Source organism: Macaca fascicularis, chromosome 14, assembly GCF_037993035.2.
Source record: "Macaca fascicularis isolate 582-1 chromosome 14, T2T-MFA8v1.1".
Lineage (NCBI taxonomy): Eukaryota > Metazoa > Chordata > Mammalia > Primates > Cercopithecidae > Macaca > Macaca fascicularis.
Window position 1 is genome coordinate 15918036 of NC_088388.1, and position 12634 is coordinate 15930669.

The following is a 12634-nucleotide window of genomic DNA, read 5'->3' on the forward strand; positions in this document are numbered from 1 at the left end:
AGGAAGCAATTTATTCTGCATTGGGAAGTGAGGTTCAAGATAAAATGACTCAAGAGGTAGCTCTTGTATGCATCTGCTGGTGTTATTTGGCTTAAGTATATGAATATATTTTAAACAAATAGTTTACATATCAAAGCACATACATAATGAGTTTACATAAGAGTTCAGTATCTATATTTATATGAGTGAACTATAGCAATTCAGGAGAGGAACTAACATCAACCTTTTTTTCCAGGCACAAATACTTTGCCCAGCCAACCGTGGTGGCTCATGCCTGTAATCCTAGCACTTTGGGAGGCCAAGAAGGGCGGACTGCCTAAACTCAGGAGTTCAAAACCAGCATGGCCAACATGGTGAAACCTCGTCTCTACTAAAAATACAAAAGTTAGCCGGGTGTGGTGGCGTGCGCCTGTAGTCCCAGCTACTCAGGAGGCTGAGGCAAGAGAATCGCTTGAACCCGGGAGGCGGAGGTTGCAGTGAGCTGAGATCACGCCACTGCACTCCAGCCTGGGCAACAGAGTGAGACTTCATCTTCGTCTTAAAAAAAAAAAGAAAAAACCAAATCCCTTCCCAAAATGTCTTCCCCTACTCTATGAATTTTCTATATATATATACATATTTCAGTATTATTTGTTGCACAAGCATAAATGCCCTTTCTCTCAATTTTCAGCTATCAGAAACCCACCATCCCATTTCAAAACTTAAAAGACATTATTTGCCTTCTCATATACAATTAGCAATTTTTTTGTTTTTTGTTTTGTTTTTTTGAGATGGAGTCTTGCTCTGTTGCCCAGGCTGGAATGCAAGGACGTGATCTTGGCTCACTGCAATCTCCCCCTCCCAGGTTCAAGTGATACTTCCGTCTCAGCCTCCCAATAGCTGGAATTACAGGCGCATGCCACCTCGGCGGCTAATTTTTTGTATTTTTAGTAGAGACAGAGTTTTACCGTGTTCCCCAGGCTGGTCTCAAACTCCTGAGCTCAGGCAATCCACCCGCCTCAGCCTCCCAAAGTGCTAGGATTACAGGCATGGGCCACCGCACCCAGAGCAATTTTTATTTTTTATTAACCTAGAAAAAAAAAATGTGGGAAGGAAAAATTAAATAAATGATAGTGTGGGATTACAAATTAAGTTTTCAAATTTTACTGATTTCTTTTCATAGCATTTTTTCATATTTACATGGCAAGAAATGCTAGGTAAAGAACTGTACAGCCGAGTGTGGTGGCTCATGCCTATAATCCCAGCACTTTGGGGGGCCAAGGAGGGCAGATCACTTGAGGCCAGGAGTTCAAGACCAGCCTGGCCAAAATGGTGAAATCCAATCTCTACAAAAAAATATAAAAATTAACCAGGGGTGGTGGCACATGCCTGTAAGCCCAGCTACTTGGGAGGCTGAGGCAGGAGAATGGCTTGAATCTGGGAGGCAAAGGTTGTAGTAAGCCAAGCTCATGCCACTGCACTCCAGCCTGGGTGACAGAGTAAGACATTGTCTTAAAAAAAAAAAAAACCACACACATAAATATATACTGCAGATACATGGTATACATAAATATACACACATATTTTTTAAGTCTTCAAATATTGCGAGGATATATACCACAATAGTAGTTAGCTCTGGTCTGTGAAATTATAGGTAATGTTTTGTCTTTTTTATACTTTGTACATAATGAATGTGCACTACTTATTAAAATCTTTAAATAAAAGATTTTTTCTTTTGGTCAGGCACAGTGGCTCATGCCTGTAATCCCAGCACTTTGGGAGGCCGAGACAGCTGGATCATTTGAGGTCAGGAGTTCCAGAGTAGCTTAGCTAACATGGTGAGACCCCATCTCTACTAAAAATACAAAAATTAGCCGGGCATGGTGGCACGCTCCTGTAATTCCAGCAACTCAGGAGGCTGAGGTAGAGTAATTGCTTGAACCCGAAAGGCAGAGGTTGCAGTGAGCCAAGATGGCACCACTGCACTTCAGCCTGGGCAACAGAGAGAGACTGCGTCTCAAAAAAATATTTTTTTTTTAAAGGGAAAAAATTCAAATGCTATTTTTCTTTTAAGAGAATCTTGCTGTATCACCCAGGTTGGAGTGCTGTGCTGCAACCACAGCTCACTGAGCCCTGAACTCCTGGGCTCAACTGATCCTCCAACCTCAGCCTCCCAAGTAGCTAGAACTGCAGATGGGCGCCAGCATGCCCAGTTGACATGCTCCTTATTTTGAAACGTCTGATCGTTCTACATCATCATCTACCAGAAATGATCTCTTTGATTACTCTTACAACTTATCACAATGTATTTTTTGTTTGTTTTGAAACGTAGTCTCGCACTATCACTGGAGTGCAGTGGTGCAATCTCAGCTCACAGTAACCTCCGCCTCTAGGCTTCAAGCGATTCTCCTGCCTCAGCCTCCCAAGTAGCTGGGACTATAGGCATGCGCCACCACGCCTAGCTAATTTTGTATTTTTAGTAGAGACAGGGTTTCTCCATGTTGGTCAGGCTTGTCTCAAACTCCCGACCTCAGGTGATCCACTCACCTGGGCCTCCGAAAGAGCTGGGATTACAAGCGTGAGACACTGCACCTGGCCCACAGTGTATTTGTTTATAGAGGTGTCTTCCTCTCTTCCTTTCTAGTCTGAGCTATTTGAAAGGAATGACCTTTTTATTTTTTATTTATTTTTCTTGAGATGGAGTTTTGCTCGTTGCCCAGGCTGGAGTGCAACGGGGCGATCTCGGCTCACCACAACCTCCACCTCCCAGGTTCAAGCAATTCTCCTGCCTCAGCCTCCCAAGGAGCTGGGGTTACAGGCATGTGCACCACCATACCTGGCTAATTTCTGTATTTTTAGTAGAGGTGGGGTTTTGCCATGTTGGCCAGGCTGGTCTTGAACTCCTGACCTCAAGTGATCCGCCCCGGGCTCCCAAAGTGCTGGGATTACAAGCATAAGCCACCGCATCTGGCCAGCAATGACCTTCTTAAAAACATCACCCCAAATGACCATCATAGTGCCTTCCATATTACATCAATAAATATTTGATGAATGAATATTAAAGGCTCATTAAAATAGCCTTCCTTGGCTTTAGGGACACAAAGTTCCTTTCCCTCACCCTCACTTCAATCTTTGAAGGGAAGTCACAAACGAAGCACAATGATATAGGCTTTGGAAGCACAATGAGTTTCTTTTTTTCTTTCTTTTTGAGACAGAGTCTTGCTCTGTTGCCCAGGCTGGAGTGCAATGGTGCAATCTCGGCTCACTGCAACCTCCTCCTCCCCCGTTCAAGCGATTCTCCTGCCTCAGCCTCCCAAGTAGCTGGGATCACAGGCACCAGCCACCATGCCGGGCTAATTTTTGTGTTTTTCAGTGGAGACGGGGTTTTACCATGTTGGCCAGGCTGGTCTTGAACTCCTGACCTCAGGTGATCTACCCACCTTGGCCTCTCAAAGTGCTGGGATTAAGATATGAGCCACCACGCCCAGCCCACAGTGAATTTCAGAAACACTTCATCTTACCAGAGTTGCTAGCCCGAAACTACTTGTCTCACTCTTGCAAAATAACCTCACATTTGAGAGGAAAACTACATGTCATCAGTGACAACCTTTGTCAACTTATCTTCTTTCCACCTTTTAGTCCGCTGATGATGGTTCTCTCCCCTCCTATTCCAGAAAGAGCCTACTGCTTCTGCAAGCAGAACCTTCAGATATGTACTGGAAAGCATCTCCTTCCTCTGAAAGTCCAATTTCAATTATCACCTTTCTTCAGTATCAGCTTCTCTCTTCTCTGGTTCCATCTCTTCACACCACAAACAAGTTAAATTCTTTATCCTAAAAAACCCCCTCCTTCTCCCATACGGTATTACTCCAACTTCTGCCTTCACGGCTTTTCTTTGGACTTTTTTTTTTTTTTTTTGAGACAGAGTTTCGCTCTTGTTGCCTAGGCTGGAGTGCAATGGCGAGATCTCAGCTCCCTGCAACCTCCGCCTCCTGGGTTCAAGCAATTCTCCTGCCTCAGCCTCCCGAGTAGCTGGGATTACAGGCATATGCCACCATGCCCGGCTAATTTTTTGTATTTTTAGTAGAGATGGATTTTCTCCATGTTTGTCAGGCTGGTCTCAAACTCCTGACCTCAGGTGATCTGCCCACCTCAGCCTCCCAAAGTGCTGGGATTATAGGTATGAGCCACTGTGCCTAGCCAGCTTACTTCTTAAGAGAGTAATTTTGGGCCAGGCGCAGTGGCTCATGCCTATAATCCCAGCACATTGGGAGGCTGAGGCAGGCGGATCACAAGGTCAGGAGTTCGATACCAGCCTGGCCAATATGGAAACCCCATCTCTACTAAAAATACAAAAATTAGCTGGGCGTGCTGGTGGGAGTCTATAGTCCCAGCTATTCGGGAGGCTGAGGCAGGAGAATTGCTTGAATCCAGGAAGCAGAGGTTATAGTGAGCCGAGATTGTACCACAGCACTCCAGCATGGGCAACAGAGCGAGACCGCGTCTCAAAAAAAAGAAAAAAAGAGTAATTTTGATACTCATTGCCTGTTTTCTCATTTCTCACTCACTGCCTTCCAAACCTATACAACTTAGAAATTTAGCAGTATCAGGCCGGGCGCGGTGGCTCAAGCCTGTAATCCCAGCACTTTGGGAGGCCGAGACGGGTGGATCACGAGGTCAGGAGATCGAGACCATCCTGGCTAACACCGTGAAACCCCGTCTTTACTAAAAATACAAAAAACTAGCCGGGCAAGGTGGCGGGCGCCTGTAGTCCCAGCTACTCCGGAGGCTGAGGCAGGAGAATGGCCTAAACCCGGGAGGCGGAGCTTGCAGTGAGCTGAGATCCGGCCACTGCACTCCAGCCCGGGCTACAGAGCAAGACTCCGTCTCAAAAAAAAAAAAAAAAAAAAAAGAAATTTAGCAGTATCTCTTCCTCATACACACATGTATCTATTTTTGTTATAATCAATTATTTCAGGCCAGGCGTGGTGGCTCATGCCCATAATCCTAGCACTTTGGGAGGCTGAGGCGAGTGCATTGTTTGTGCCTGGGAGTTTGACACCAGCCTGGGCCACGTGGCGAAACCCCATCTCTACCAAAAATAGGTATAGAAAAATTAGCTGGGTGTGGTGGCCCATGCCTGTAGTCCCATCAACTCCAGAGGCTGAAGTGGGAGGATCACCTGAGCCCAGGGGGTCAAGGCTGCAGTGAGCCGTAAGGACGCCACTGCACTCCATCCTGGGCAACGGAGTGAGACCCTGTCTCAAAAAAAAAAAAAAAAACAGGCCGGGCGTGGTGGCTCACGTCTGCAATCCCAGCACTTTGGGAGGCCGAGGCGGGTGGATCACAAGGTCAGGAGATCAACACTATCCTGGTGAACACGGTGAAACCCCGTTTCTACTAAAAATACAAAAAATTAGCTGGGCGTGGTGGCGGGCGCCTGTAGTCCCAGCTACTCGAGAGGCTGAGGCAGGAGAATGGTGTGAACCCGGGAGGCGGAGGTTGCAGTGAGCCGAGATTGCGCCACTGCACTCCAGCCTGGGCGACAGAGTGAGACTTTGTCTCAAAAAAAAAAAAATTATTTCTTAGTTATCAAAGAAAATGGGAAATTTGAGTTTCCATACTACTGGAGCTCTCTAATTTCAATACTGTCAACCATCAGCTACTTGATGAATTTTCCTTAGTTCCCACTTTGTTCTATTTCTCCTCCTACTAACTCTTCTTACTCAATCCTTCCTCTTCCTCCTCCTCTGATCGTTACAGAAATGTCAGTGCTGATCAGGTCTAACCTCAGTTCTTTCATAATCTCACAGTATTTTCTCTGGACAATCTTACTCCTGTTGCTTCAAATATCACATGGATGAAGATTATTAAATCAAGGTCTTCAACACTGACTATTCAATTGCCCTCTGGGTAACTCTACCTGGCTGATTCAAGTATATCAAATTCAACATGTCTAAGAGTATTTATTCTCTGTCTTCCCTCCAAACCCGTTTGACATTCTTATAGCTCATATTTTGGTTTATAAAAATCAGTATTCAACTTATCTTCCAGTTATGAACCTTGAAACTACTCTAGATAATTCCTCCACTTTCTCTCTCTTGCCAAATAAAATCATGAAAAGTCATGAAAAACTGTTGAGTCTACTACTAAAAAATCTGTAAATCCAGCCTTGAATTCAAGTTCTCATCTGGTTTATTTCCATAGCCTCCCAAAAGGTAGCTGTTTGTTTTTTTTTTTTGAGACAGAGTCTTGCTCTGTCCCCCACACTGGAGTGCAATGGCGCGATCTTGGCTCACTGCCACCTCTGCCTCCTGGGTTCAAGCGATTCTCCTGCCTCAGCCTCCTGAGTAGCTGAGATTATAGGCACCCGCCACCATGCCCGGCTAATTTTTGTAATTTTAGTAGAGATGGGGTTTCACCATGTTGGTCAGACTGGTCTCAAACTCCTGACCTCAGGTGATCCGCCCGCCTCGGCCTCCCAAAGTGCTGGGATTACAGGCATAAGCCACTGCGCCTGGCCTATAATTCTTATAAGAATTATTTTTCTAAAAGGAATACTGATGTTAAGTCCTCCAATTAAAGACCTCTTCCTATCCAAAGGAAAAAGTATGATCTATTTAACTTAGTATATAAAGTCCTTGACAATTTGGCTCTGGGTTTACTTCCCATCCCTCTGGTCGCACCATGCATAACATCCTCCTACTAAGTTTGCCATTTCATGGCTATAAGCTTCCGCATGTGCTGTTTCCTCTGCCTAAAAATGCCCTTCCCTCCTATGTTCTACTTGTTAAAGTCCTTCCCACCTATTTTCAGAAGCATTTCCCCAATTTATTTGGGCAAAATATGTTCTCATATTTCTTTGTTCTCAATGTTTTATATTCTCACAGAACCTTGCTCATGCCTCTACTATAGTCTGCATCACACTGTTATAAGTGTCTTAATTCACTGTGGGTATTACTGTACCTAAAAATAGCATCCAACCCATATGCTTTAAATAAATTTCTGCTGAACAAATAACTAAAACTCAAAGATTTGACCCAAAGTGAATCATAGGACTAGAAGTTATGACATATATTCCTGAAGGCCCTGACCTGATTTTCATCATCAGAGGAGGATAAAAGTATCCCCAAATCCCCGGACTTTAAGGCCCAAGATCAACAGCGTATGCCCAAATCATTATTTTTCATATCCCAAAATCCCAGGACTCTTAAGGCCCAAGATCAACTGCGTAGGGCCAAATCATTATTTTTCAAAGGCAGTGTAAGGTGCTTCTAAGACAGAAGCAGATCTTACCTCGAGGGAAAATCCCTGGGTCCATGAAGGTGGCCATGCTGAAGTTGGCCAACACAAAGAGAAACATAATTGCATTGTAGATGGGCACTGCAGGTGACACATACAGGCTTAGTCCTGGACACCTGCACAGACAATAAAGAAAATGAGGGGTTGCCTCTAATATTTTGGACACGAACCATACATACAAAAATCAGTAAAGACTTAGCCCCCTACCTATAGATAAATCTTGTGTGGTTTACCCTTGCCACCCCAAACTATTATCTTTATCTTTCCCACCAAGTGAGTCTAGCTTCCTATGGGAACTGCTCACTTTAGATAAAAGTACAAGACTCAGAATCTCTCCCATCTTAACCCCTTGCACTAAAGTCTTTGTGCTTCAGATTCATTCTTACCCTGTGGATCTTGCCACATGTTTTGAGATCTGTCCTTATCTCCTTTCTAACCAGACATGAGAACTAGGTACTAACTATGTAACTGATACCAGCTACACTCCCTTCTCTGGAGCAGCCTGAGGTTTCGCGATCCCAGCTATGTCCCACTGACCTGCACATTGGCCCAAAGCATGGGATACCACCTACCTCTCTAGCCCCCGCTCCCCCTTACCAGGTGACTCTGAACCACTTAAGTGCCTAAAGTTTCTTCATTGTATTGGATATGCCTGAGAGTTTATTCAACTAGAGGGCAGTTCCTAAGGTTGGGAAATTCTTTTAAAACACACAGATGAGAATGGATATCAAGACACAGAAGTAAACTCTTTGATGTCTAAAAATGAAGCAGGAATGGGGGAGGATAGAGACTATCAGACCAAAGAAGTCCTCAATTTTGTAGGAAAAAGAAACTATCCAAACATACCCAGTATTCCACAGCAATCAACTCAAGAGACATGCTTCAAGGTAACTTTTCTTGACCAAAAAACAATTCTCTAGTCCAGAATTAAACTCAGTTTCTTTCAGGATATGAATCTACATAGGAATGCTTCAAGAGCTCTTCCTTTCTCTGCTGATTTCCTGGGAGCTGGAAGTTTTGGAAAAACATGATGTGCTGCTTGTTTTGTCAGTAGTATCAAACACTCTCGTCACAGCTCAGGGAGAACTTCCCACTATCAAGACAGTGGCTAAATACTCTAATCTACTTTGTGGCTGAGAACTTAATCTCCAGAATGAGGACAGCATCTGTCCTTGTCCCCTTTATCTGGACCAGTCAAAGGAAAGGAAGAACTCACTGAAGGAAAGGAAGAAGAGGACAGGAGGACAAGACAGCATATGATTCCAGAGAAATAATCCACAGCAGTCCTGGATTCTGTGAAGAAAAGATATCTGCACCCACCAAAACAAAAGCACAGCCCTGACACTGACTCAGAGCAGTTTGGAGGAACTCAGTTCCTTAACGAGATATAAGTAAACTAAAGATAAGAGACAAAACTGTCACAAAGCATCTCACAAATCTTTACCACCACCATCTATTTATTCAAATTCCATTCAGCCATTCATTTAAAAAAGTTTTTAATATTTATTATATGCCAGGCTTTTTAGATAGTAAATATCAATTAGCTGTTTGAGTCTCTTGATGTGTCAGTACACAGTTAGAAGACAAAATAATGAAGCTGGGGCGAGGGCCTCAATTATAGGGACTAAACAGACCTTCAGTCACAGTTCTATACTATCCTCAAAGAAAGCCCCCCATGGAAGCTTCTTCCTCTATGAGTTCTTTGGTTCAGAAAAGATATCTCCATACATTGGCAGGGTTTGGAGTGGAATATAAGCAAAAAGAAGAGTTCCTGCACTGCCTCACCCCAAAGCCTGATATCCTAGGTTCCTTAAGAGGGAGGGAGAGAAACTGAAAACCAGTCATCCAGGTCAGAGCCCCTCCCTAGTACTAAGCTGTCACTTCAATTTCCGCCTGGGGAAGAGGAGAAAGGGTGACTCACTTGACTCCTACTGCCTGGGAAGATAATTAGAAGGGAAAAAGAAATTAAATCCTCAGAACATTGAGGTGCCCATGATTTAAAAGTCTCATTCCTACAACTGGCCACTGTGGCCTCTTGAGCTTCTGAAAGAAATATTCACCTTAGTTTCCATCCCTGAGGGAAACTAACGAGAATAAGAACAAGATATGAAACCATTTGCAGGCTCATGTCAATCTTTCTGACTCAACTCTTTCTTCAGTTTTGTTTTTTGAGACAGGGTCTCGCTCTCTTGCCCAGGCTGGAGTGCAGTGGCAAGATCACAGCCCACTGCAGCCTCAAACTCCTGAGCTCAAGTGATCCTCGACCCCAGCCTCCTGAGGAGCTGGGACTACAGATGCACACCACCACGCCCGGCTAAATTTTTTGTAGAAACAGGGTTTCACCATGTTTCCCAGGCTGGTCTCAACTACCGAGCTCAAAGCGATCTGCCCGCCTCGGCCTCCCAAAGTGCTGGGATTACAGACATGAGCCACCATGCCCAGCCAGTTTCATTTTTAAGCAAAGCAACTCAATTTCTTACCCCTGGATGATGAACTTTACCCCTACAACCTTCTGGATATCAACTTGTTCCAGATAAAGTGTGTAATCCTGGAATGGAATTCCAGTATCTGTTGCCAAAATGAAGTCTGCCCCCACAGTGCCAGAATCTAGAAATGATGCAAATAACAACTTCATGGGCAATATTTGCTCCTAGATTCACAGAACCATTGCTTCCAATCAGCACTGTAAGGAACACCCCACCAAGGAGAGGCATGTGTGAGCAGAGCCTGTTCTTGCCATATCCCAAATTCTGCTTGATTTAAGGAGAGGCTTTCCGTTGCTACGGTACTTTGCCAGATTCCTAGGTGACCACCCCAAGTGGCCTGTCTGAATCTGTTGCCTTTGATGGAAGATGAGGCCAGAGCTCAGAACAGGAGTTGTTGGGGCTCGTCCTTAGACTATGGCAATAATCACAAAGCTCTAAAGCCTAGGGAGTGGCCACAGCCCAGAAGGCTGGCTGACTCATTGACAGGACTACCAGACCTATACCATCTCAGGTAGAACAGGTTCTTCTGCCCATCCATTCAGCACTCCTATTTTCAAGGCCAAACAAAATTGGGAGAATGGGGCCAGGCACAGTGGCTCACGCCTGTAATCCCAGCACTTTGGGATGCCAAGGCAGGTGGATCACCTGAGGTCAGGAGTTCGAGACCAGCCTGGCCAACGTGGTAAAACCCCGTCTCTACTAAAAATACAAAAATTATCCGGGCATGGTGGTGAGCACCAGTAATCCCAGCTACTCAGGTGGCTGAGGCAAGAGGATAGCTTGAACCCGGGGGGCAGAGGTTGCAGTGAGCCGAGATCGCACCACTTCACTCCAGCCTGGGCATACGAGTGAAACTCTGTCTCAAAATAAATATATAAAACAAAATAAAAATAAAATTGGGAGAATGGATTCCAATATCCACACTCCTGAAACCCTGTTTCCTAGCACTCCCTAAGCATCCTATTACAAAAAAATGGTTAAGTTCTTAGAAAGAAACACAAAGTAGGAGTCAGGAATCTTTGGATTTTAATCCTGCCTCAATCAATACTTTGCTATGCAAGGCCTTAGGTAATCCACATGAAACTCTCCACCTTGTTACTTCAGCTACATAGTACAAATATGAGAATGAAGGAGAAAGATCTTCACTCAAAATGTATTAGAATTCATTTTTTTTGAGACAGGGTCTTGCTCTGTCACCCACGCTGAAGTGCAGTGGTGTGATCTTGGCTCACTGAAATCGCCCCCCAGACTCAAGCAACCCTCCTGCCTCACCCTCCCAAGTAGCTGGGACTACAGGTACATGCCACATGCCACCATGACCAGCTGACTTTGCTTGTTTTTTGTAGAGACAGGTCTCACTATGTTGGCCCGGCTGGTCTCAAACTCCTGGGCTCAGCAATCCTCCCACCCCTGCCTCCCAAAGTACTGGGATTACAGGTGTAAGCCACTGCTCCCAGTCTCTAGAATTCTTTTTTTTTTTTTTTGAGATGGAGTCTCACTCTGTCACTCAGACTGGAGTGCAGTGGCACAGTCTCGGCTCACTGCAAGTTCCGCCTCCTGGGTTCATGCCATTCTCCAGTCTCAGCCTCCCGATTAGCTGGAACTACAGGTGCCCACCACCACGTCCAGCTAATTTTTTTGTATTTTTAGTAGAGATGGGGTTTCACCGTGTTAGCCAGGGTGGTCTTGATCTCCTGACCCCGTGATTCACCCATCTCGGCCTCCCAAAGTGCTAGAATTCTTTTTAAACTAGCTGGCTTGATACTGAGCATTCAGTGGACAGAAGACAAAAGAAAACATTATTAACTATCACCATCATTACCATCATCATCAGTTATTCCAGCTCTACCTTCCCCTATCTGAAATACTAGGGATTCAAGGACACTTAAAACAGAGACACTAAGCTCCTAAAGAATAGGTCTATGCATTCCACTCATGCCCAGCATATTGCTTGAGCATATGACTAGTGTTCCCTGTTGATGAGAGAAGGCTGAAATGAATGTTCCACTTCCTGCCCATGGGGATCCTCATTTAGAAATGCTTTCCTCAAGATTCTATGAGAAAACAATTTCTCCCTTTACAGGTAGGCAATCCAGTTTCTCTGAAAACACCTGATTTGTGGTACCTCTGTAACCCAGACTTTCAACCAGCTGAATGTGAGACGTAGGACCTGGGCACTTATTCCTGGATAAGAAAACAATGTGAGAAGGAAAAGGAACAACCACTGCTCCATTAATGTGCTAAATCACAAGGCTGCTCCCACTCAAATCAAGTGCTAATACCTCTGCAGGTTGGGGGGCGGGCAGAGAGAAATCCATGGAGGTTGGCCAACTTCCTGTGGGTAAAAGGGTTGGAAGAGGACTGAGGCAGAAACTGAAAAGCCACAAGCTATATCATAGATGGGAGCCTGAGAAGACCATCATGGATTTCCAGACAATTCTGACTTTATCCTTCCCTTAGAAGATCACTTGAAGTGGCCAGGCGCAGTGGATCACGACTGTAATCCCAGCACTCTGAGAGGCCGAGGTTGGTGGATCACCTGAAGTCAGGAGTTTGAGGCCAGCCTGGCCATTATGGTGAAACCCCATCTCTACTAAAAATACAAAAATTAGCTGGGCGTAGTGGCAGGCGCCTGTAATTCCAGCTACTCAGGAGGTTGGGGTAGGAGAATCGCTTGAACCCAGGAGGCGGAGGTTGCAGTGAGCCAAGATCACACTACCATACTCCAGCCTGGGTGACAGAGTAAGACTCAATCTCAAAAAAAAAAAAATCACGTGAAGCAGAGATCTTATCCCTGCCCCCTCCCCACCAGCTTTAGAAATGGATAAAATAAGACCTTAAATGGACTAATTCACAGTTTGATAAGA

At 44.9% G+C, this 12634-nt stretch overlaps 1 protein-coding gene across 4 annotated transcripts in view; it reads right to left on the reverse strand.

Moving 5' to 3' along the window:
- Window positions 1-12634, reverse strand: part of ZDHHC5 (zDHHC palmitoyltransferase 5) — a 34361-nt gene that overhangs the window by 12813 nt on the left and 8914 nt on the right. For all 4 annotated transcript variants that reach the window (XM_005577840.4, XM_005577841.5, XM_005577842.5 and 1 more), the window contains one exon: window positions 7276-7397. In XM_005577840.4, the coding sequence (XP_005577897.3) occupies window positions 7276-7397 (122 nt within the window). The remainder of the gene's footprint in view (window positions 1-7275; window positions 7398-12634) is intronic.